The 25,131-nt window shown below is 42.6% G+C and overlaps 1 protein-coding gene across 1 annotated transcript in view; it reads left to right on the forward strand.

Annotated features, from left to right (window-relative positions):
* Positions 1–2,230: 2,230 nt before the first annotated feature.
* Positions 2,231–25,131, forward strand: part of PPM1H (protein phosphatase, Mg2+/Mn2+ dependent 1H) — a 127,895-nt gene continuing 104,994 nt past the window's right edge. Inside the window, exon 1 of the mRNA XM_086884587.1 lies at positions 2,231–2,611. Within this exon, the coding sequence (XP_086740713.1) occupies positions 2,376–2,611 (236 nt within the window). The 5' untranslated portion in view covers positions 2,231–2,375. The remainder of the gene's footprint in view (positions 2,612–25,131) is intronic.

The raw sequence follows: 25,131 nt of genomic DNA on the forward strand, positions 1-25,131 counted from the left end.
ATGGGGAACTCGTTGAGCCCTGCAGGGACTGATTATTACTTCCTTTGAGAAGTGAGGCTTCACTTCTGACTCACAAATGAACATGATCCTCTTTCCCAAAGAACTGAAATCAAGGCATCTCTCTGTACTTTTCAGTATGAAGAGGCCGTATCTCTCCTGTTGTACTGTTGTATCCTTACAGCATTCTTGTACCAGAGATAAGCATCCATAGAATTTCAAACAGTGCACAGATCTGTTCTGAGTGGTGAGCTACTAAGCTGTCTCCCCATATGTCTCATCTGGGCTTTTCCTTGTCATCTAGCAGAGATAATAATTTAAACTGTAACACATTCCTTCACATTTCTCCCTCATGTTTTGTGCGGAATAGTGACTACAGTATGGGGCCAGAGAACAAACACGGCATACTCTCTGAGTTTTAGTCAATGATATTTTTCAATGTCTTTAGGTCCAATAAACTGCAAAGTCTAGCACAGCTTCTCCAGAAGTACCATTCATAACCTGTGATGGATACAGGGATACAGATCAACTTCTGCTGCTGTCCCTCTTCTCACACCTCTCTTCTCTGGGCGTGAGGTCCTATAAGCATTAGTGAGGCAAAAGAGTGCTGGAGTACCTGTTAGATGAAAAAAGAGAGGCCATCCAGCAAACAAAAGATAGTATAAAGAGATTATCTTGGGTGGAAAAAACTGGGAATAAATAAACCAAGAGAGGTTTACTGTTCTTCAGAATACTTATCATATCAACCCTGGAAATGACTATACAAGAGATAAGAAAAAATAAATACCTTGTCCTAAAGGAAGTGTAACTGTTATGCTTAATATGGAGTAGATATATTTCCATTTCTATTTTAGAAGGCACTTAACATGCTCTTAGCATCTCTGTTCTCTAATATACTTTTGGCTCTCTAGACTTTATTAGTAGACAGCTTTATCATAAAAACTGGTGAGTGTCACAACAGCTTTACATTTCTTATGTCTGTATGTAAGGAACCTGGAGCAAACACAGGCATTGTTTGAAGTCAGTTTTCAGGATATTTTTTAATAATCAGAAACTGAGCAAGCTCACAAGACTAATTCTTCAAATCTGTGTAACTGTGTGCTCAGTTTCATGGCAGCCAGTTTCTAGTATGAGCCAGCAAGATGATGGCTGATCATCCCCGCTGCATGTATGCCATGTATGATAACTAACCAGCTTTCTCCTGCAAGTTCCAGTGCTGCACTACAATTTCAGAGGTCATTGCCTTTCAGTGAGCCCTTCAGCTCTCGGGGGGGTGTGTTGCAGAATCACAGGGCTCAGACAAAGTCTTGCTTCAGAGGTCAGACTTCCTACATGCTCCTGCTCCATTCCAACATTTTCTTAAAGCTTGGCACACCGAAATCTGCAACCCTTCCACACATCTGGGTGACCACCACATGGAAGAGACCTCCCAGTTTATTTTTTTTTAATCGTGAAAGAGTATGACATGGTCAAAATTACATAACAAAAGAAGAAGAGGTTAAAACATCTGTGTCCGCAAATCTGAGGGGTTTTGGCCAGTCCCTTCACTTTTGCTGCATGGCAGCATCCGAAATGTCCTGCGGTGAGCGGAGCAGCCGGACGGGCACGTCCGGCAGGGGAAACCACGGCAGGCCGGCAGCAGGGCTTTCGGCCACCGCCCCAGGTTCTTGTTTCTAACAAATGGCCTCCTGGGGAAGATATCCTTGGCGTGTTTGAGCAGGAGAAGGCACGCAAACCCTCCAAGCGGCCGTCTTGTCCCGCGGGATCAGCGGGCTCTGCCGTGGCTGGGACGGCGCCGGCTCAGCCCAGGGGCAGCAGGGACAGCGCACTGCGGGCGGCGATCTCCGGCCCCGGCGATGGAACCCCGAGCGACCCCGAGGGCACGGCCTCCCGGGCGGCTGATCCCGGAGGCGGCGGCGGGCACGGCCGCATGGCTGCGGGAGCGGGAGCGGGGGCGGCCCCGCCGGCCGCAGGCTCCGCCCGCCGCGCACCTGCCGCGGGCCGGCCCCCGGCGCGGGTGGGCGGGCGGGGGCGGCGGCCGCCCGTGCCCGGCGTGTGCCAGGAGCCCGCCGGTGCCGCAGGAGGAGCAGGAAGCGCCCGGGCGAATCCAGCCGCGCTATCACATGACTCAGCAGCCGCTGCCGCCGGGCTGAGTTCACCCAGCGCCGCGCCGGGAGGGGGAAACCTGCAATGAGGCCTCGGCCCCGCGGCTGCCCCTGAGCCCGCCGTCCTCTCGCCCGGCTCCGCGCGGCCCGGCGCCCCCATTGCGGGAGCGCGGCGGGGGCTGCCGGAGCCGCCTGGGCAGCGCTGCCCGCCGGCGCGCCCCGCTCCCCGCCCTGCGCGGCGGCCCCGGCGCTGCGGCCGCCGGCGGGGGTACTATGCTCACACGGGTGAAGTCCGCCGTGGCCAATTTCATGGGCGGCATCATGGCTGGCAGCGCGGGCGCCGACCACGGCAGCGGCGCGGACTTGCCCCTCCGCTTCCCCTACGGGAGACCCGAGTTCCTGGGACTGTCCCCGGACGAGGTGGAGTGCTCCGCCGACCACATCGCCCGCCCCATCCTCATCCTCAGCAAGGACACCCGGCGCCTGCCCTGGACCACGGGCTACGCGGAGTGAGTACGCGGCGGCTCGCAGGTGGAGCGGCGATGCCGGGCAGCCCCCGGCGGGTGCCCGCGCTGCCGGAGGCGCGGGGAGCGCAGCCCCGGGCCGGCGGGGGGAGCGCAGCCCCGGGCCGGCGGGGGGAGCGCAGCCCCGGGCCTGCGCGGCGCCGCGGGCAGCGGGGGCGGAGGGGGGAAGGTGCCGGGGGAGGGAGCGGCATCCCCGGCGCCGTGTGTCCGGCCCTGGCCGCGGCTCCGTGTGGTTCCCTCCTGGGAGCCCCAAGAGGCAGACGGTCGGTTGCCCTTGAAAGCCCCCGCGGGAGTGGCCGGTACCCGGATCGGCGAAGGGGCAGCGCCGGGCTCCCCTGCCCGTAGTGACTGCCCCGGGGCCGAGGATGGGGAACCCGCCGGTGAACAGCGGTCTCGGTCCTTGACCCTGGAATAAAAAGGGCTTTTGGTAGGAAACACGGTTTGGTTTGTGCCTGTGTAAATTCTTCTCGCTGCCCGGGAATGGTGAAACGTGTGGGGTTTGGAACACCTTCCTGTGCACCTGGCAGCCGTTGTGCTCGCTGCTGGTGACTGGTCACATATCTCTCTCTCAAAGTGCTTTCTAGTTTGGGGAGATGCTTGAGGACCACAGATTCCAAACCGAAAGAAAAAAAAAAAAAAATCTGTTGGCTAGCCCCCAGACTGGGCTTTCCAAATGGTTTGTTGCCCTGACTTACTCATATAATGGTATTTACTTTAGAGGGTGTCTGATCAGGACCTGGTTGTAGACTTGGCAGCCAGGCAAAAGGCAGTGTTCCTTTGGATGCATCCAGCTGGCAGTGGGAGTAGCTGCAGAGGCAAGGCATGTCCTTGCACTTGATGCCTTTATCGGTAGGCACATTGTTTTCCTTGAGGATTCTGGGTGCAGGATTCAATATTTGGTTTCTTTCTGTTACTGTTTCTAAGTCTTGAGCATGTCTGGCTATCCGTGTTGCTACCAACTCAGAGATTAATGAAGTTACTAAATTAGCTCTTCCAGACTACAAGTTGTCTCTTCAGACATACATGAATTCCCAAAAAAACTACTGCAAAAACTACAGTGAAGGCTTCACATTGTTAATGAGCAATCACTAGCTTTATTTAAAAGGTTGTTACATCATTGGGGATGCTGAAATGGGAGAATTAAAGAGAGATTTAGAGAATTTTAAATTGGATTGTTCTCCTCAGATAAATAAAGAATTGAATAGGTTACTGAGTAAATTCCCTATAAACTGTAAATTTAAATGTTTAAAAATAAGCTCTAATTGTTCTGCCACTATATTAGTCCCTTAAAAAGCACTTCTTTACCGAAATAAGTACATGCTGCTATTTTCAGCTTAGGCGAAGTTCTGTGGCTTTCAGCAAGTAACTGTAATTGCAAGTTGGTGACAAAGGAAGGGAGGTTCTCTGGCTCCCAGGTGTGTGCATCCCATGAGCTTCACCTGACGCTGCCAGGGCAGAAAAATGTCGCTGCTGGAGAGTGAAGGTTTCATTGACCCTGTTGATGAAACCTGATGGGAGAGAGCATTTGGAGATAAAGTAAATGGCTCTGGTGGTCATGAAAGCAGAACATACCAGGATTGTTTTCAGATACTTGTTGCTCTTCCCTCTTGAGCTTTGAGCAGCTTGGTTAATTGGGAGGCATAAAAAAGGCACTAGCTTTTTCAGTTCCTGTCGTCATCTATGTGAAAAGAAGTTGCCCTTTTGTTTTTTCTCTGGTGTTTTTTTTGTTGTTGTTTTTGTTAGTTTGTTTGGTTTCGCTTTTTTGTCTCATCCCCTTCCCTTGCAGTTACTGGCTCTGGTGCTGGTGGAGCAGATCTAAGGGAAAGGTGGTACTTGTTAGAGAGAACTAGTGAATGTGTTACTACCCTCTGCCCAGAAGTATGTATATGATGTTCCAAAATTTGGATTCATTCTAACCAGAAGATCTCAAAATGTTCACTGCAGAAAGGCTAACAGGAAAGTGGTGCCACCAAAATTGCTTTGTTTTCCAAAGGCAAAGCATTAAAGAATAAAGAAATAGAAGAAAATATGGACAAACTCAGATTTTGACAAATATGAGTATATTTTTTTGTTTGTTTTACTCGTGCTGAGCTATTACCAGGCTTTCTGAAAATACTTGCAAAGACTTGCTATATGTGTTGAAACTATGTTTTCCTTTTGAAACAGATTTGAGTTACATAGAGAGAAGAAATGGAAAGAGTACCAGGAAGATGAAATCACTAGTATACATATTCTGAAGTTTGTTGGCTTGGGTAAAGCAGGGAATAAAGTACTTTCACGCTATTATTTAGCATTTTGTTAATGTCTGTTTAAGAAACTGTCAGAACAATATTTGCCTTTTGTTACAATACAAGTACTTACAAGAATGTTAGGAGGAAGTCTGGTGTCCTCACAAGCAGCTTGTGATGTAACACAAAGGTCAGCTCTTTAACTCACATTTTGCTAGTTTGCTTAGGTATGAAGACATGAGAGAAGACATGCCATACCTGGGGTGTGCCAAGGTGCAGCTTCCCTGAGCTATTGCCCTTTCGGTGTTTTCATGTTTTAGCAAATCAGCAAAAGTGATTTCAGTGTTTTGTTGGTTGGGGTGCCTATGGACACAGGGATTTTTACTTCCTGAAGCTAATGAGAGGATTGTTGTAGACTAAGAAGGTGGGGTTTTGGCCCAGAAGGTATGAGGAGAGTGTGTGCCACCTGTACTGTGTTTGCCCTGATGTTGTGAGCCATTGCACAGCAGGGTTTGAGTCAGTGGATTTATGTTCCACACCCAGCACCAGCATCTGTCTCACTATCTTTAGGAAGAAATTCTGGCTCTGAGAATAGGTCACCTGGAGGCTGAGTTTCAGGAAACCATTTGTAGTGTACATGTTCTTTAATTATAAAACATGTCAGTTTACAATGATACTGGAGTTCCTTGATGTTGTCGTGTCGACATCCAAGCTGGAGAAGGCATTTTGGGGTTAGACCTGCTTCTGATGCCGGACTGAAGCAGTTTCTATCTACAAAATACGCACTTTTTTAGGGGATTCCTTTTGTTTCTTTGATTCCTGAGGATTAGTATTTCTTACTGAACAACATATTGACAAAGTAGCTAACCCTGTTGACTATTTCTATTCCCTAGCATTTGTGTGGTATGGGCTTGTTCATCTGACTTACTCCCCTGGAATAAGCATTTCTCCTCCACTCCACTTTCTTCCTCCTCTTGTACTGAACATTTTGTGTAATTGGTATTTTTGCAATATTGCTCATTCATGTAATATATTTTAACTTATTTTTTAAATTACCTACTTAGTTCTATGATATTATGATGTGAAATGTAAGCTAGTTTTTATTTTTTGTTATTAACTTTCCCTCTTTTAATGGTGTGGTCATTACAAAAAACACACAGGCAGGCAAATGAAACATACTCGGTGCTGAGATAAAATATCAGTGTTTCTTAGCATTTTACTGGGAATCCCATAGGGACCCAGCTCTCCTTAGTCAGTAAGCAGCCTAAAAGTTGTCTTCTGAAATGAGTTGTCTTCTGTCCTGCTGTCTCTTCCTTGCATGGGAGCTCTGAAACCTTGAATTTCATTTCACCTCATACAGGATGGCAAAAGGCCATGTTTCAAAGAGATATTCTTATACCACAGACACTTGTCTAATATTTGTCAAGCTCCATAGGGGAAAAATTAAAATTTTGTCCTACAATCCAGTAAGCTTTTTAGTTGTCTTTAGAAGTATCATTATTAGAAATAAACTTTTCATTTTTGAACAAGGGCATAACATAATTTTCTGCATGTGGATAGCTGGTGTGCATCAGGAATGACCCTGGGAGAGGGTAGTCTGTTAACAAATGTTCTTGTAAGTCTGCCTTTAATCCAGAGGAGTAAGGAGATTTGCTGCTCTCTGAAAAGTTAAGTGATTTATTTGAGTAAGGGAGGGTGGGAGGGATCTGCCTCACACTTTATTTAGTTGTTGCCTTGCCTCTCATCTGCAAGCAGCTGCACTGGATCTCCTCTAGAGCTTTCCGTGTCTGAGCCACGAGCTGCTTTTTGAGCTTCTGCATGGATTGTCCTGTTACTGGGAGGGGAATTTCTTCTTTGGTCCCTTCCTGTGCTGTTGTCAGGGTGTTGTTAAGACCTCTTCCCTGCAGCGCTGCTGATAAGCAGCCCTAGTGTTCAACTCTGAAAGTAACTGGCAAAGTAAAGGCAGTAGCAGAGAGTATGTAGCATGAAGTGACCCTGATGATATTCACTGCATCTAAACTCTACCCAGAACAGTATTTTTCACCTTTTCCTCCTCTGCTTTATCTTCTTCCCTCTGTGAAGCCAGAGGATGAACAGGGTGGAGCAGAGCTCTCCTCTCCTAGTTGAATTCCCTTGACTACATATGGCACGATAAAATAAATGCTAAATTTGCAAATGACAAAGAACTAGCCTGCTGCTTATGCTGGTGGAGTTGCAGAGTAACTGCAACTGAGTAGCATTTTGTGGTAGAAAAACAAGCTTAGTCATTTTCCATCCATTTTGAATGTTTGAATGTGTATTCCTACAGTCTAAATCCAGTACTAAAATATCTATATCTATATATGTAAAATATATATACTAAACTATACTATAAACTATATATATAGTTTATATATTTATAGATATAAACTATATATATACCATAAACTATACAAAACTAGATATATCATCTATATACAAAATATATATATATATACACTATATCTATATATACATACACATACTATATATATATGTATACACGCAATATGTATATATACACTATACAAATTGCTTTTCTAAATGGTATGAGTCTTGGGGAAGGGACCATAGCTGATTGCTTTTGTGTCACATGTGTCCCTCTCTTTGCTCTTGCCTTTCTGCCAGATCTTTGGAGAACTTCAAAAGGTACTATCAAATAACACTTCAGGGACAGGGGGAAAGATTTGATTGTATGTTGGCTGTGTCCTCATACAAGAGACAATTTGGCTTGCCTTTTAAATTTATTTTTTGAAAAATTCTAGGTGACACTTCAGATACCTTTGCAGTTCTGAGTTGTTATAAGTTTCCAGAAACTTGACTTTGCTGGTATGTGTGTTTCTTGGCTTAAAAAGTCAATTTATTAGCCCAGCAGTACCTTTTGTTTGATGAGACAAAGTCCAGGCTGTTTTTCTATGATGTTACATTTCAGATACTGTGGTTTCTCTACTCTGCAGGCCTGCAGTAGAAATAACATTTTCTCTGTGATGTTGGTGACTACTGACCTGTAATGAATGCAGAGTTGTAGGTGAAGCATGATGACCATGTCCTTCTACAGCATTATAACAGTGGCAAGTTGTTACAGTTCAAAATGAAGCAGGGGAGGGGATAGTTTATAGATTTTATACATTTTGTATTTTCCTTCTCAAGGTTCTGGATTTTTCATAAGGCTGATGCTATTGCATCATGTTTCCTCATCCTGTGCTACTTAGTTTGTTGCAAATGAATGTACATGAGAATTAACTGGGGGTTTTTATTAAAATATTTTCCAATATTTCTGAGTGATCATAAATACTTAAGTAAATTAAGATGGCACAGAAGCATTCTTCTACATGTGCTGTGTAGACCAAAATATTTATTCAAATGCTAAGTATTTTAATAAAGTTATGAAGCAGGTGAAAGCTTAATACATCTGTCAGCTGAGGTGAGGCAAAACACAAAAAAATGTTTGTCCTGGGTTGAATATTTTGATGTTGGAGGATAGCATAGGGCATGCAGCTACTGATTGCTTATTCTAATCCCTGTTGCTTCTTATTAATAGAAGATAACAACACCACAGTCCTGCTCCTATGAATTGGAAGTGATAGTCTTTCTAACCCTCCCCTGGGAGCATGACTCATACCCATCGGTAAACACACTTCTTGTGCGTGTTCTGTTTGGTACAAATTTCAGGAGGATGAGACTCGTGGGGAAAGGAATACTTCTTTTTATCTTGTTCTGTTTGATTGTCAGTTTATGTATACAGAACTAATGAATTACTTTCCTTTTAAAACTTCTTAAAAAGTTGTTTGCAATTCTCCTTGTCTAGATGAAAATATTTTCTTCTTTTTGTAGTTCAGAACATAAGACTGAGTAGTACCTGATGAATGAACTGAACACTCAAGTCCCATATATGTAGCTTGAGACACCTGAAAAGTCTTCCTCTGTATGAATTATTCTTCTATGCATATTATAATGTTAACTTTAATCTATATTGCCTGGCTCTTGTTTAAGCCTGGCTTCATATTAAACAGCCTACAGAAACCTCATGATAATTTTAAGACCTTCAGAAATCCCTTTACTTGTGTAAGACCTTATGCTATAGCATCTAATATTTATGTAATGCCTCTAATCTGCCAAGTGCATTGCAAATAATAATTTCAGAGTAACCTTGGAGAAAAATGTAGATGTGTAAATGTACTGGTTCTTCCCAGTGAAAAAAATGCAGCAGTGAGGATAAGCTTTGGCAAGAGATTTGATATGAATGTAGAAAATGAATCTCAGGTTTTAGGTTCTGTGTTTTGATGACACAGTTATTTTTCCTGCTGTTGTGTACTTGGCTTTTCCTATGTGGCCTCTGATTTTGTAGAACTTACAGGGGTGAAAGGAGAAAAATAAAAACAGGATAAAAAATGTAAATCATGCTCAGATATTTTTAATACTATCTAAGTTGCACGAATGTGTTTCCTAATGGGACAAGTATGCAATTCATCCCTCAAAGCTCTCTTATATTGCCAATCCCTCAGAGGCTTAAGACTAGTGCTGTCTCGCATGTTTCTGAAAGGCTTGCTTGAGCCGACAGCAGAGCATGGCTGTGTCCTCCCAGGCAGCCTTCCTGTGTTCCCTCCTGCCTCTGCACTGTCAGCAGATGCTACCTGCAAGCACTCCAGCTTTGTTCATTTGTCTCTGATGCAGCTGCATCACCTGGGATAGGTGTAATGGGAATGGCTTGGCACAGTTATCACCACGGCATGAAGTGAACCCACAGGGCTGTGCCCCTCGGGGTGAGCTGCTTTGAGCCTGTGAGTGTGAGCAAATGAAACACGTTTGACCTTGAAAGGAAAGCAGTGCTGCAAAGCACAGGTCATTCCTGTGATGGGAGCTGTGTGCCACTTGAGAAAGAAATATGGTTTGTGGGTTGAAGGATGGGTTAAGTCAGCTTTGTGAGCTGAATCCCAAATAAGACTTGGAGTGGGGGAGTGCTGTTAATGAGTGCAGGGAGATAATTTAGGCAGAGCAGACATAGCTGCTTTGATGTGGCATGGGGCTGGGGTAGGTGCTATATCTGTGATGGAGCAGCATTTGCAAGGAAGATGTAGGCTCCTGAACTACATCTAACCTGGATCTTTATCCACTTCCCCTTGGGTTTCTGTTCTGACTGAACTTGCTAAAAATGCAAGAGGCCCTATTGGACAGCAGCACCATCATATTAACTGTGCCTTTTGTTGTCTCTAATGATTTTTTTCTTTCTTCAAGAGAAAGAGAAAGATGACTTCAAATTGGTTCCCATTTGGCCAGTCACATTTGCTTGGTAGGGTATGTTTGGGATGTCCAGCTCTAGCACACATATTATCCAGAGTGGTTTCCTGATCAGAGGTCAGGTGGAGTAGATCACAGTTTTAAGTGCTCAGGGCCAAAACAGTGGGCAGAGCTGATGAGAGAACTCCCAGCTTGTATTGAGCTGCTCTGTCCCTCAAATCCAGCCGACATGGGGTGGAAGTTTTATTGCATGGTAATTACAGAGGGTCCAGCAAGTAGGAGATAGCCAGCAGGTCCATTGAAGCCTTTTGGCTTCTTCACCCCTATCTCCCTCAGCCAGCAGCACACTTGCTGTCTAGTAGGTGCTGTCAGCTGTGCTTGGGGTTATAAATGCCATGGTTGCTAAGTGGTTGATGCTGCATGAGCTGTTCAGTAGGTGAAGCTCATAAAATGGCTGGAGGCAGGTGTGATTTCTCTTCCCAGTACTGTATAAGGCAAGTGTTTGTCTTAAAAGTTGAACATTCTCCAAATAAATGCGGTACACAGTATTTTGTCAGGGGAAGCAGTGCTAGGGTAAAGCCAGCCAAAGGGATCTCTGTGGTTCTTGATCACAATATGATTTAATTCCTGGAATCTGAGTGGGGAAAGGACAACAATAACACCAAGCTGAAGCATTAGGAAGTACAGTAGATAGTGCAGGAAAGTAGGTGGTCAATGCATAATTGGGGTATGCCAAAATATGAACCTTGTAGATAACTTAGCAATCACACTGATTTAAGAAAGAAACTCAATTAAGAAGAGGTTTTAGGGGGCTGTGGCCAGCAGGCAACTTCCTGGCATGAAGTAGGGTGGCAAATCTACAACTTCACTCATTGTCTGGGATCTGTAACCCACACAGTGAGGCTTAAGTGGGAGAGAATCTGCTTCTAGATTCTCTAGGGAGTCTAGAGCTGCTGGAGGGACAGAGGTATGGGCAGTGCTGTGTCTGCAGAGAACCTCCAGCTTGACTGAAAATCTTGTGTGGCCCAAATGGGGACCTAAATGCACCATCTCCAAGACAAGCAGGAGTTGAATGGGTCTGGTTCCCCCAAGATCGTGTCAGCCTCTCCCTCCTCTGGTGTGGGAGATTTGTCTGTCCATTGCTGTCATTTATCATAGTGCCAGCTTGTTTTAACTCTATAAATGATGTCAGACCCTGTAGGCTCTGCACTTTTCCCTCTTATGGAAGCAGGTCTGAGGTCCAGTTGGTGACTGTGGCTTCAAGGTGAATAACCATTTCTAATCTTTGTTTTTCCCCTCCCTCTTTCTTCTTTCTAAAGTGCTACCCTAAGATGTAGTCAATCTTGACTGACTGTTTTGTTTCTGTTCAGGTTCTTTTGCAGGCAACAATAATGACACTGAAACTGTGATTTGAGACAGCCAGTTTTGCCCGATTTCAGGAAGAAAAGGTGGGGAGGGAAGAGTAGTAGAAGACCATGTGCCGTTGTCTTTATGCTTTCCATGGTGGTCTGCTACAGTAAAGGGAGAAATACACTGAGCTTTGATTGTATCTGATATCCTACATATACTGCTCCAGAAATCCTGCAGCACAATGTCCTTGGACTGGCATTAGAGGTCTGTGAGATTGTCCCTCCATAGACATAGCTCTGTATTTTCTTCTTTTATTCTATCTGCTAGTCCCACATCTAAGTGCCTTCTGTGCTGTCCTGTCTGTGTATCTACTCCATTGCATAAAGGTGCAGACGAGAGATGAGTTCTTTCCTCCTCTCTGCTCCCCACTGTGAGCCCTTCTGGATTTCCCTGATTTATTTCTGTGTCCTTTGTGTCCTGTTATGATAATTTCTGCTTTCCAAACTCCCTGCAAAGAGCAAAAAAGATCCAGCTCCAGCCAAGTTCTGCAGCAGATCACTGTTTTTTTTTTTCTCCTGCCAACATTGATTCATTCAGGCCAAGTATGATTTTTCTATCTTTAGGTATGTGTTAGAGACCTCCTCAGAAACAGATGATGCGTAGTGCATGTTTGTAATGCTGTAAAATACCTGTCAGTCATAACTAACAATCTGGTCCTTGGTGGAGTTTTACATTGGAGGTGGGACTGAGGACACATCTCCAGCTCTTGTAACTTGAGCAGTGCTCCATTTTGTGCAGAACTCTTGTGAAGAGATAAGTTACCTTGCTGTTCATAAGAGATCCCTGTATATTCCCAGATGTGGAAGGTCACCATGTGAACCCATGGGTTTTGTTAGGTTTTGAAACAGTTTGAGTGAAAGGTGGGTTTGGGCAACATCCCCCCCTCCCCCACAACTAAGTGCCACTAATATTTAAAAATTATTGTTATTATTGTTATTGTTGTTGTTTGTTTTTTGGGGTTTTTTTTTCCTCCCTCTCTCTTGAGGGAAGTTACCATTTTATTGTTGGCTGCGGACTTTTTTCTTTTTGATTCATTTTCTCTGCTGCCTGTCTGGGGAGGAGAGGGCAAGAAGCTGTGAAACTTAATAATGGACAGCAACAATTTTCTTTCTGGTTGGGAAGAGCACTCCTTAAATTGATTCAGGCCCCAGCCATTGTAAATGAGAGCAGGGTCCTGTTCAGCAGCTTTGGGGTTGCACAGAATGATCGATTTCAAAGGCAAGGACCCCAGTGTTAAAGGTTTCTGCCTTGCTGGCCAGGCTCGGGGAGTGGCTGGACAGCTCTGCTCCTGCCCCAGAGTGCAAAGGCTTGCAGCTCCCTTGGTTCCAGGGGCTGGTGGGAGAGCTTACTGCCTCTTCCTCTATTCCACTGCATCCCTCCCACTGTTACTTCCATGCCTCCAAGTCTTTACTAGTGCCTGGGCAGGCTGAGTGAGTGTCCTGGGTTTTTCATTTGTTCAGCAGTCCATGATGCTTGGAAGAATCCTGTGCTAAGGTCCTTAAATTGCTGGTTGTCTGTTTTAAAACCTCATTTTGAAGAAAGTGCTTTTTCTTCTGAATTGGTATTAATAATCTTTGTTTTGTGAATGAATGCTAAAAGTTTGGGATTGAAATGAGATTTATCTGAACTAGTTTTTGTTTCTCTTTACTGACCTTATTTGTAGGTGTCTTGTCTGAGAAAGATCAAATCCTTGAAAATAAATGGTAAAAAAAGAAAACTTCTAATTTCCTAAGTTAAAACTTGCAATGCTTATCCTTTAGAGAGTTTAAAAGTTGTACAGTGAAACCTTGCATTGTATTTGTAATGCCATGGGGAGTGGAGTATGGCTTTAGATTTTGGTATTTGGAAATAGAAAACAGTAATCATAAAGCTAACCTCAGTGATTATTGCTGTTTATGTCATGACAAATGTCAAAGTTTTATATATGTTTGGTTTGATATGAGTGACTTACATTTTGAAGCATGTAAATAGAAAATTTTCTCCCCTTCTTTGTCTTTCCCTTTGAACAAAAAAAAAAAAAATTGTTTTTCAGCTATTTTCATGGGTCATTTGAAGACTAGAACTTAGCCATACATGCTCTCAACAATAATGCAGGAATTGATAGGGCATTAAAACATACATCTCTTCAAACAAATGTAAATCAACATCAGTCTTGGAGGGCAATTCCCTCTCCCTTACTTTGTCACTGCTCTCATTAATCGCATCTCCAGACCTGGGATTTCAGTTCATTTTGTTGTTCCTCTCAATAAACTTCAAGATCAGTGTTGCCACAGCCCTTACAAAATCTTCTTCAGGCCCTGGCTCCCTCTAGGGTACTTCTCAGTGTAGTTTTAAGGTCTTTCTATCCCTTTCTGGTAGTGCAAAGCCAGGAATTACAGTCCAGTTAGTTCCTTTGGCAACCTTTCCAGAGTAATCCCTGAAAATCCTAGGTCTGTGGATGGTAATTCTATTAGCTGTTCAGCAAGCTGAGTCTGGAAGAATGCAGCTGGTGTGTGGGAATGTGGGAAGTTCCCCATCTCTGCCTTTAATCCTGCTTTTAGAGGGGAAAAAAGTTATAGGCTAATGTGATTAGCTGTAATTCCATTCTTGCTTGGTTTTAGAAAAGTGTCTGATTCCTAAATCACAAGCTAGTTCTGCAAAGTGCTTTCGTAGAGGGGAGAAAGAACTATTTTGGTAACGCTGCTCATCTGTCTTTGAAAAAGTGCTGGAATCAAGAGAAGAAGAAACTCTCACAGCCAGCAGTAAGTTTCTAGTTCTTGCTGCACAGCACAATTTAGAAATCTGAAGCTAAGAGCATTTAAATGGAAACAAAGAATGAGCATAATCCTTTCACGTGTGTGTGTCTAAACATGGGCATGGAACAACTTAATGCACACTGCACATGGTTCTTCAGGGCTTTGCAGCCCAGAGGATTGCATTGGGATTGTGTTATCGGCTGAAATGTGACTGCTGCTGCTGGGACTGGTGGTGTAGCTGGCCCTTTTAAATTCCTTTAAAAAAGAAAAAGGCTCTCTTAATGGTGGGCAGTATTTTCATTTTAGGAGCGTATATTCAAACGTTGCAGAAGGCAATTTTTTTTCTTTTGTTTAAAGATGAATGCGCTTATTTTATGGTATTCCAGAGTAAGAGCTTTTCCCCAGAAAGAATTGAGGAAGCTACCTCACCAAGAAGAAAAATAATTACTGCTGGCATCATGTAACATCTTATTCTTTGTCTTTCAGTTCTTGTGTAATATTTTAACTCCTATTTCAGAAGGGAAAAGGCAGAAGAAATATATCCAGATACCTTTTGGGTTTTTTTGGGGTTTTTTTTGTCTCTTCTGTTGAGAGTCACAGCACCTCAGAAGCATCACAGACCTGTGGGGCTCTATACCGCTTTCCCCAGTGTTGCAAGATTACTATTTGAAAAAGACTTCATAAAAGTGAAGTGAACATCCTACTACAGTAAACAAGCCAGCATTGTTACAGGCAGGTCAGAAGGCAGGGAAGATCTGTGACTCCTGAATGGATTAGTCATAAAGAATCGCTGAACAAATATCTCAGTCTGGGGGAGCGGCAAAGTGCTGTTGACTTCGAAAGTAAGAATGGAATCTGAAAACTCTTTCCCTTGAGAGGTCTTTAACAAGACCTCGAGGAACTAAAGTGTTGACAAGGAAGTAGTTATGCTCTCAAGGAATTAGAGCAGGTGGGATTTGTTTTCTGTGCAGAGGAAGGCACTCGCAGTGCAGAAGCGCTTGGTGCTCACAGTAGCACGTCACAGTGCAAGTGAGCGACCTGACTCCATATGGAGCTGTCGTAGCATTTTGCCAGAGAGCTTATCTTAACCAAAGTTAAAAGCATGTTTGGAATTTGTGGAAAGAGATGAGAGTTTTTATATATGAGGCACAAAATAAGCTTGTTTGGGAATGCTCCTGCTGGACTTCTTTATAAACTATTACTCTTCTGCGTCTGAAACGGGAAAAAACGCATTATGCATATTTGCAGATCAGCGCTTGTCCAGTATTTGTCAGCAAAGTAAACCTGGTAAACTGTGCAACTTTAGCTATGTAAAATGTACATCTGTGGGGCTGTGGGAGGAACTGTGACTGGAGGCTCAAAAACGAAGGTGAAATAGTTCCAACTTGTTGTTTTAGGAAACAACACAAAATCTGAACAATAGCTTGAGGTGTTAGAAATAACATACTTCCAGGTAGCTGTGTAAGCTGTGTGTACCCTTGATCAGCTTTGGATGGGTTGCATTAAAGGCCCTCCCTGTTGCCTTTGTCTGTTCACCTTATGCTCTGCTGCCCAGAGATGTGGAGCTACAAAAGCTTTCATTTTGCAGCAGTGAGGTTACTTTTTGTGGACAAGGAAGCCGGTGGTAGCATGGCTCTGCAGTGGGGACTATATCCGTCTGTGGTGTCTGCCCCTGATGGGAAGGATTTGCTATAGAAAACATTGCCTTGTCAGAGCCTCTCCTCACGTGTGCTGTGTAGGATGTCTTCTGAAAAAGGAGGTGAAGTGGCTGATGAGACTGCAAAGCTGACTTCTATCCCTCTTGTCCTCCATGTTTCATGGATGCAGTTCCTATTACAAAAGAGTGAAATGTGTCCATCGAATGGCAGAATAGTCTGACAATGTAGCTAAAGAAGTGTTTCCACTCAACTAGCTGTGAACAGCAATTTGGTCTAGAAATCTGGACATAAGAATTGGACACCTTATGGAAGTAGGACCATTACTAGTGTTGCCTTCTTGCAAGTGGGGGCTTCCTGTGTGAGCAGCTGCCTTAGCTGGTGTTAGCAGCGGAGGAATGTGCACCACAGCTGAGAGTATAGATTTCATCTGTATGTGCTGGTAATGACCTATTAGATGATGTTTTGAAAAAAGCCATTTTAGACAGGTTTTTAAAGAAAACAAACCCATGACCTTTGTCTGAAACAAAGACTTTCCTTATTCAGTGTGCTCAGCAGGTTGCCATACTGGGAGGTAGTTGTGTTCTTGAAAGTGTTTTGTTTTCTTTTGCTTATTACTTTCCTTTGGCCCTTCCCATGAAATTGCTCCTGTGAAGTCTCATGCTGTTTGTTTGTAACAGTTGAATAAAATGGAAAACTTCTAATTATATCTAAGAGTGCTCCCACTTGACTCGAGTACTATAGGAGATAAAACAGCCATGTTGCTCTATTTTTTCAGCTGGTCTAATCTTGCAGTGTGGCAGATATGCTTTGTGAATTATGTTGGTCATGATTCCTTTTAATTAGTTGTGTGGCTAATCAACATGAAACAGTAGAGTTTTGTCTAAAGAGAGGCAATATTATTTTCCTCAGCCAGCTTGTAGTCTGTGGTGGCCAGCATGGCTGTGCTGTCCATTTGACGTGTGGAGCATTAGGGGACAAGGAAATTGTCATCATGCTTTGTTTTCTTAGACCTTGTCAAACTACTGCAGTTTGATCACACACCAAGAAATCCTTATCCCCAAAACTGGCAGGCATCTGAAACACTAGCAAAGTGTTATATGCAACTCATGTGTTACACTTACCTTAAATTCATTCGGTTTCTGCCCTTAGTTCTTGAGCCTTCAGAAAAACCACCAGTCTTAACAAAATCTTTGTAAGGAGCAAACTCCCAGTGCATTAAAACAAAACCAAAACCAACAAAAGAAAAACAACAACAAATCCCACCAAGCAAAACAAACAAAAAAAAATATCTGAAACTGGGCTTTGCCAGAATAGAATCAGAGAATCATGGACTGGCTTGTGCTGGAAGAGACCTTAAAGATCATCCAGTTCCAACCCCCCGCCTTGGGCAGAGACAACACTGTTCCTAATAAATGCTTTGGAGGGCAGAGGTGTAGGAAGTTTGAAATTTACATATGAAATTTACATATGCTTTGAATACAGTAGGCTCTGTCCAGAGCAGTAGGAATTGTGTGGGTGACTCTACACCCAGACACATTGCTCCAGACAGTTGGCAAAGGGTTGAAACACTGTTCTCATATCTTCCCATAATCTTCCTGGCCATGACTTTTCTGAGATATTTTAAATTCCCCAAAAATCCAGAACCAAACAAAGAAAAATATTTTTAAAAATGGACCTGAGAAATCAAGCTTACTGCAGCTATTCTGGATATGCATAATGGGAAAACTAGAGATACACATATGCATAATGGTAAGGGATATCCCTAGAAGTGTATCATGGCTTTATGGCCTGACTTGTAATTATACTCTGCTCTCCTTCTTTGCCCCCCTTCATTCCTAGTCAGCCCTTTCTTGCATCATCTCACCAACTAGTGTTCTTCTTGTCTGATGAGGTGCCCTATGTTCTACCAGCAGTTTGGTTTTTTTATGGTTTGTCTGCATAGAGATAGAAGTTTTCATAATTTCTTAATTTCTGAAGAAGTTTCTGCATACTTTGGGGAAAGCATCATGCAAAGTTTGAACTCTGTAAGCTATTCTCATAAAAGGTGCTGTTGCTCTCTGGAGACCTGTTCTCCCCAATATTATTTTGATAATAGACTATTTTAAGCCACAGTCAAAAAACCAAAATAACCCCCAAATTTGATTGTTAAAAGAAACACATGCCGTAGACTTACAGTAAGTCTCTTGGAAAAAAGCCAGTAGGATTAAATGCTGTCTGTGAACTCCCAGATGGTGAAGCTAGCAAAAGATTACACTTAAAGATTGTGTGAAACCCTCCTAGTCACTGAGAAATAGTTATGATATGTGGGAAGCCTGAGAAATATTAAAACAATTATTTGCATTACACTGATTTCCATCATCAAATATAAGCGTCATATCTTCAAGTTTTAATAATCTTCATTTTTCTGCACCGTTTAGGTCCTGTTAAAACCATCCAGATTTCCTAATTTCAGATTATGGTGGTATTTGTTGACAGTCAAATACTAATGTGACTTTATACATTTTGCTACAAAAAGAAAATGGCTATTTTCCTCTCTTATTTCAATTTCAGAGTCTGTTTTCAACCATTGCTACTGTGCCTTATGTTTTAATCAGGTCCTGGCAGAGGGATGGGAAGTGTAGGAGGACAGGCAATTGATGTTTAATCCTTCATATGATTTCTAATTTATACTGGGGCTGATTATACATGCATCTAGAGCAAATAAGTGCACATGCATATGCTAAATAGAGATACATTATGATTTTTTTTGCTACAAACAGTGTATCATCTTCCAAGGCCTCCGTGGTTTGGGCCTGGTAAAATTCCTTATTATGTATTTTCACTTCTTCACTGTTCTTGCAGATGGGAAAACCTTGATAAAGATTCAGTGCTTGAAAAGTCTTGTTTCTTAGGAGATTTTCTCAAACTGTCACTTCTTAGATCAAAATTGGGCCTTTTTTATAGAGTAATTAAAAATGCTGCATAAACTACAGAATTCCCTTGAGTGGCTGTGATAATTGAGTGGTTGTGATAATTGAGTGGTTGAGTGATCATTTTATATGAAGGTTGCAATGTATCTAATGCTTTGTTTAAAAACTGAACTCTTGCAGTGTTGTGAAGGCAAGAGCATTGCTGCTGCTTTGTTGCAGGGCTGAATTTGGCCCTTTTGTCTCTTTGGTCCATATGGGCAAGGTATCTGTTTTGCAGAATTGCCCATTATTCCAGGACTGAAAGCCTGGGCAAGTCTGATAGCTGGCCCCTAAGGGTACTTTGCAGGCTCCCTGACACCCTGGTGGCATTTGTCAGCAGTGGGGAGTGCTGTGGGGAGAGTTTCATGGAGTTATTTTGTTTGGGGGAAAGGTTTCTTGTTTTTCTGTTTGGTATATAAAGAAGAGAAGGAAATCTTTCTATCTTCATATCATACACTGTGTGTGTAATGACTATGAGTTATTTTTGTATTATTGAGCGTTTCCTGCTCTGGTAATTACTGGTGTGTAGCATGCTGCCAAATGGTTTTATAAATCTGCAGAGACTGCAGCTAGCACGGGAAGTCGATTAAAATAACACAGACCTTTGATTTACAGTGTTTCTCTCGAAATTTGGAATTTCTGTGCTGCAGAGCACGGACACAGTGCTTACAGCTTTATACTGCATTTTGAAGTCACCTTGACAAAATTTGAGGTGGCTGTGGCACTTCTTGGGATGAGAAGGGGAAAACTACAGGGACACACCTGATGGGAGTAGACGCAGGACAGGGCAAGTCACTCCCAGTGGAGACCTTTCCACTCTATCTAAGCATGAGGTTAACTTGGAAAGAGCAGAGAGCAGAAGAGGAGACAATGCAGAAGGTTTTAAGTGGGCAGAGCTGAAGGCTTTGGGGTTTTGATAGCTTGAGCCTTGCTTTTAAGCTGAAATGTTGATGAAAAGACCCACTGTGCTTTATGGGCAACCTGGCCATATCTCTTTGACATCTCCCTAAGATGCCTGAGAACTGCAGGATGAATAACCTCTGCACATCACGTTGCAAGGGCAATGGTAATGTCTTGGTGCCAGTATCCTTTAAAGAAAGTTAGAAAAGCTGCAGGGTGAAGAAGGGGGCTGTGGAAGTTATTCCAAAGACTAAGAAAGTGTCTTAGAGCAGGAGACTTGGATGTAACCTATATGGTTGGGGAAAAAAAAAAAAAAAAGTTTGAGAAATGAATTTATTAGATTTATGAAAATATTCATGGAAAAAAGGAACTCTTTTCTCTAGTGAAGAAAAACAGAAAAAGAGCTGAGGCCTGGAAGGTAAAACTGTTAATTCAAATGAAAAATGAAGGTCAAATCTTCCATGAGATTGTGGGTAATTCAATGCTTCATCAGGGAAATGAGTGAAGCTCCTGTCTTGTGCCCCAGACTTTCATGTGAACACTCCAGAGACACCAAAATACTTCTAGAAACACAAAATGACTGATGCTGATACTGAGATATTTCAATCACACATAAGGATCTGTGGTACATCAGTGGTCTGACTAGATAATTAACTTTTCTGGCTTCAGAACTTACAAGTATACTTTTTAGAATACTTGTACTTTTATGGCATTTGGGTATATTGGTTATAGCACTTGGCTGCAGTTTTTCACGTGTAGCTGCTCTAATCAGAGGTTGTGGCAGCCTTGTCAGTAGCTGTGGGTATGCTCTGCACTTCCAGCCGTTTAGAAAACATTATCGTGGCTGGGGCTGTAATTAAGCAGGCAGCCAATTATCTGAGCAGCAGCTGAACTCCCAGATGCCGTGTGTGTGCATGCAAACTCCGTGTGCTAGGTGGTGCTGGTACCTGGCACTGTGAGAGCCCTCCTGGTGGGACAGCCTCAGCTTGGAGATGGAGAGGGATGCGGGGATGGGGACCTTTGGAGAGCTGTCCCTTGCAAAGGGGCACCTTCTCACTGCAGAGGAGCAGCAACCCACTGTTTCAAGCTAACTAGGGCAGAAATTTGGAAATGGATCTTGAAGGTCGTTTCTCACAGTTGCTCTGTAAAATAGCCAAAAAAGGTTCTGTGGAAGCCCATCTTCGGTAGCTTACAGTCTTGAAAAAAACTCATTTTAATTAGGGGGTGCCTGTACTTGGAGCATTTGTTTTTCTGCTGAGTTATTTACTATATCATCATATTTACCCTAGTGCTGCTTTGACTGCTAAAAGATTGCTTATTTTTATTTTGATTAATTCTGATTAATTGAAGGCGAGCATTTGCGTCACCACATTTCCTTTTCCATTTGATTTAATTTTATTCAGCCCCCAAGGAGTTATAAAATATCTATGAGCTTTCTGCAGTATGTACATAAATACTTAATTGTGAGGTGACTGTATTAATGGAATTTATTGTTCCTTATATGAGATTAATGTTTACATGTCATTTCATAACACAAGCAGTGAAAGAAAATCCCACTAAATTTCACAAATACAGAAGGCAATGCCTCCTTGTCAGAAACACTGTAGGGATTTCTGTGTGTCTGTCTCCCTCTCTAAATATATCTGTGTCAGTGTTAGAATATATTTATAGATATATAAAATATATGTGTTTGTAAATATTTGTATATCTGTATTTGTTTTAGAATAATTTTCCATCAAGATATGACAGACCATGTGAATCAGCTCTGAGGCCTCACATGTGCAGAAACCTTTCAGGACAGCTGGTTCAAGGCAAGACTGACATTTTAACTTGCCTGCTCTGCTTGGTCTTACCTTTGTGCTGCAATTGTAAAGAGCAGTATTTTCATTACCAGCCTCTTTCTTTCCATTATCTTATTCTAGGTTCCTGAAGTTGGAAATACAATAATTGAGATGAAAAGATCAGAAGTGTATTACCCTTTGCTTGATTCAAAATATGTATTAAAGTGAAACTAATTGTACAGAACGAACAAAAACTCCCACATAATTCTGTGGACAAAGTGAAGTCAGAATTGAAGGACAGATGCACACTTGTTTATCACATCTCTCAGGGGTAGATCCGTAGCTTGAAGTTTGCAGGGGAAAACTTCCAAGCCAAATTTGTCCAAGGAGTGTGGCTCCAAGTTGAATACTCTCAGACTTCTTGAAAATACCTTGATTTATCTGTTCTCTTTTACCAGGCCTGGTTGTCAGTCAGAGTTGGGTGTATTGGCCAGTGAGTCAGCAGATGCTTAGCTAGGGATTGGGCATTACACAAGTTGATTCTTCCCCTAAAAAGAAGGTTGTGCAGAAGGAGCTGGCAATAATATTAGAATATTTGTTTCATCAGAAAAGGGGAGAACACAGGGACTGTGGTGATATCTGGGACAGAGACAGGTGTGCTGTTATGGTGTTTCGAGTGGCATAAGGATGAGAGAAACCAAGTTTTGTCATCTCTGCTGCTATCATTCCAGTCTTCTGAAATGCAGAGGAGACAATGAAGCTCTCTATTGACCTTCATGAGAGCATCAATGCCCTGGTTCCTAATTATTAATGTGCTAAAACAAGGGCTAGTTGATACCACAGAGCAAAAATAAAATTTACCAGAAATAAGTGAGGGGTTTTTAGCATTATGTTGAAGTATAATCTATTCTTAATGGAAATCTTTTTATAACTTCTTAGGCTGAGCATTTAAAAATATTGATTATAGGACTAGTGGTTTTAAGTGAAAAGATGCTTTATATGGCACAACATAAGGGGGAAAGTTTGTGGCCTAGTTTATGGTATTAAGGAGGTACAGAGATTGCCATCTCCTTTTCAGGGTAAAAAAAAATTAGAAATTAAGTTATAACAGTGAAAGAAAAACAAAAAAAAACCTCCTCTACTGCACAGAAGTAGAAAGATAATTTTTTATAATTACATCTCTTAAAGTACTTTATCTTCCAAAATGCTGTTTGGACCATTTACTTCTGAACTCTGACATCAGCTAACTAGAAGCCTAAACAATTTAGCTGGGAGTTTTTTCTTTTTAGTTGTAGTGCTCATTTGTTGTGGAGCATGTAGAAGAATTTGAACACTGACATTTAAGTTGGTTTTGAAAACAGATGTTCTGTGGGGCACTCAGAACCTTTAGATTTGAAAAATAAGCCGATAAAATATGCAGTAAAATCCATACTGTCTGTGCTAGTGCTTTTATCAAAATTCACCAAAGGTGATGACACCCATCATCTAATACAAGGTAATAGTGAGGATCTGAAAGTTTAATGCTGCTGAACTTCTTTTGAAGTCTGGACATCAGGGATATTTGATTAAATCTGATCTTTATCAGGAAGATTTGACATTCATGGGACCACTAAATTTCAGAAAAGCTACAAGTCTAACCTTGCCTCTTAAAAATTCACTTACACCGGTATAGTTGAGTTGGTGTATACAATCTAAGACATAGATATTTCTGGACTTTTCTATGTTGTCTTGCTATTTGCTTTCACACAAAAGAGATGGGCTATGACTCCATGGGGTTGGAAGACTAGTCTTTTTTGTTTTCTGATAAACTATTGAGGTATCTCAGCTTGCATTACATATGGATTATTGATTGTTCATATGAATTATTACCTTAGAGTTTAATTCTACATCTGTTGAAGTCAGTTAAGTGGCTTCCCTTTGGGTTTAATTGTTTGAGGATGTGAGTCTTTGGAAATATATATGACTTGGAGGTGGAGGTTCTGAAAAATAAATCTCTTCTATGTGTATATCATTAGTCTGGTACGAAGGTGGTTTGACTTTCAAATGAGGGAAGATAATTCTCCAGATACATATTTATCACTTTCACCTGTGCAAGTAAAAATTTTATCAAGATGGGGATATCTGGGAAATAAGTATTTTATACCTGAATTACCTGGAAAATCAGCTCAGGAAAAAGGAGTGTTTTGTACAGGTGGTACCATCTGTTCTAGGCACTCCTCAGTGGTGGGGGGGTGGGGGTTGCTGGGGGTTTTTTTCTTCCTAATGCACTGCTATGATGTAATGTTTAATCATGACTTTGGAAGAGGATGTATGTGATTTCATGTTAAAGTCCCAAAACTAGTGTAGTAGAGTGTCATGCTGATTGCTCCATAAGTGCTGTTCTGTCTGCTCTCACTGATGTGGGGCAACTCATGGTCTTGAGGGACCTTCCCTGTTCTTGGGGTGCTGTATGTTCCAGTGTGGGCTGGGAACTGGGTGTCTGTGCCTGCTGTAGTCTGGTAGCAGTGTGCCATTTGGTGTGGGAGCACCACATGTGTTGTAGTGCTAGAGTACTAATCACAGTCCTCCTTAACAAGTCAAAAGCCCAGCCTTTTTTCCTTTTTTATGATTGTATCTCTTGTTTCAGTAAAAGTGATTGGAAGAATCTTGAGTTGTGACCAAAAGAGCCACAGCTGAACAGGACAGTGCAAGAGAAGTGGTGCCAGGGGGTGTTTGGGAGGGTGTGAGTGACATTGGTGGCTGAAGACTTGTGATCCTCAGCAGCTGGAAGCCATCTCCTTAACAGTATGTGTCGTCTTTGCTGTTGTGTACGGAGCTTTTCCCTCTCAGTGCTTTGTCCTTAACACTGGAAAAAATGCTACCCTGATGCCAGTGTTTACCCTGAGGACTGGAGAAGGTGGGAGGCCTTGGCCAGTCCAAATGTTTCATTGAAGAACTCATGAGAGGAAAAAATTGCTGGCACCAGCGGCCAGGAAAGGTTGGTAGGTGAGCCTAATGCTGTGGTTGCTGACAGGAGGATGCAAGTATAGCAAGCAGATGATCCACAAGCTGGGCTGATGGCTGGTCATTGGTGAGTTGATTTGCTAATGGCTGGTTTTGCTCAGTTTGTGCTGGAAAACTCTTCCAGAGTCATTTTTAAAAGCAAATGAACTGGTTAAGGCTTCCTCTGCAGTACCTTGTAGATGCTGCAGCAGCTGAAAGGAATTGTTTTGCTGCAGAGGAGTTGCATCGGTATATCCCACCTCACTTTTAGGAGTGGAGGGCTTGTCCCTCAAATTTCCATGCACAAGTTAAGCAGTTTGCCTGGCAACAGACACATGATGAGGCAGCAAAAGCAAGACACAGAGACACAGTACAGTGTGGAGCTATAGGAGCAAAATTAGAAATGGGCTGAGATGAAGTGCTAAAAACTGAATTCTTGTTAATGCTATTGCAAGCCTGCAAGGCAGGCTGGATGGAGGAGGAGACTGGGGTTGCTGTCATTAAACAGGGGAGAGAAGAGGAAGCAAATGGATGCAGAGCAGGGAAAGAATGAGCGGCCATGTGGTGTGCATTAAAATAACTTTAAGGTGATGCACCCAAACGGGAA

The sequence above is a fragment of the Cyanistes caeruleus genome, chromosome 4 (genome assembly GCF_971803275.1).
Source record: "Cyanistes caeruleus chromosome 4, bCyaCae1.hap1.1, whole genome shotgun sequence".
NCBI classification, from domain to species: Eukaryota; Metazoa; Chordata; class Aves; order Passeriformes; family Paridae; genus Cyanistes; species Cyanistes caeruleus.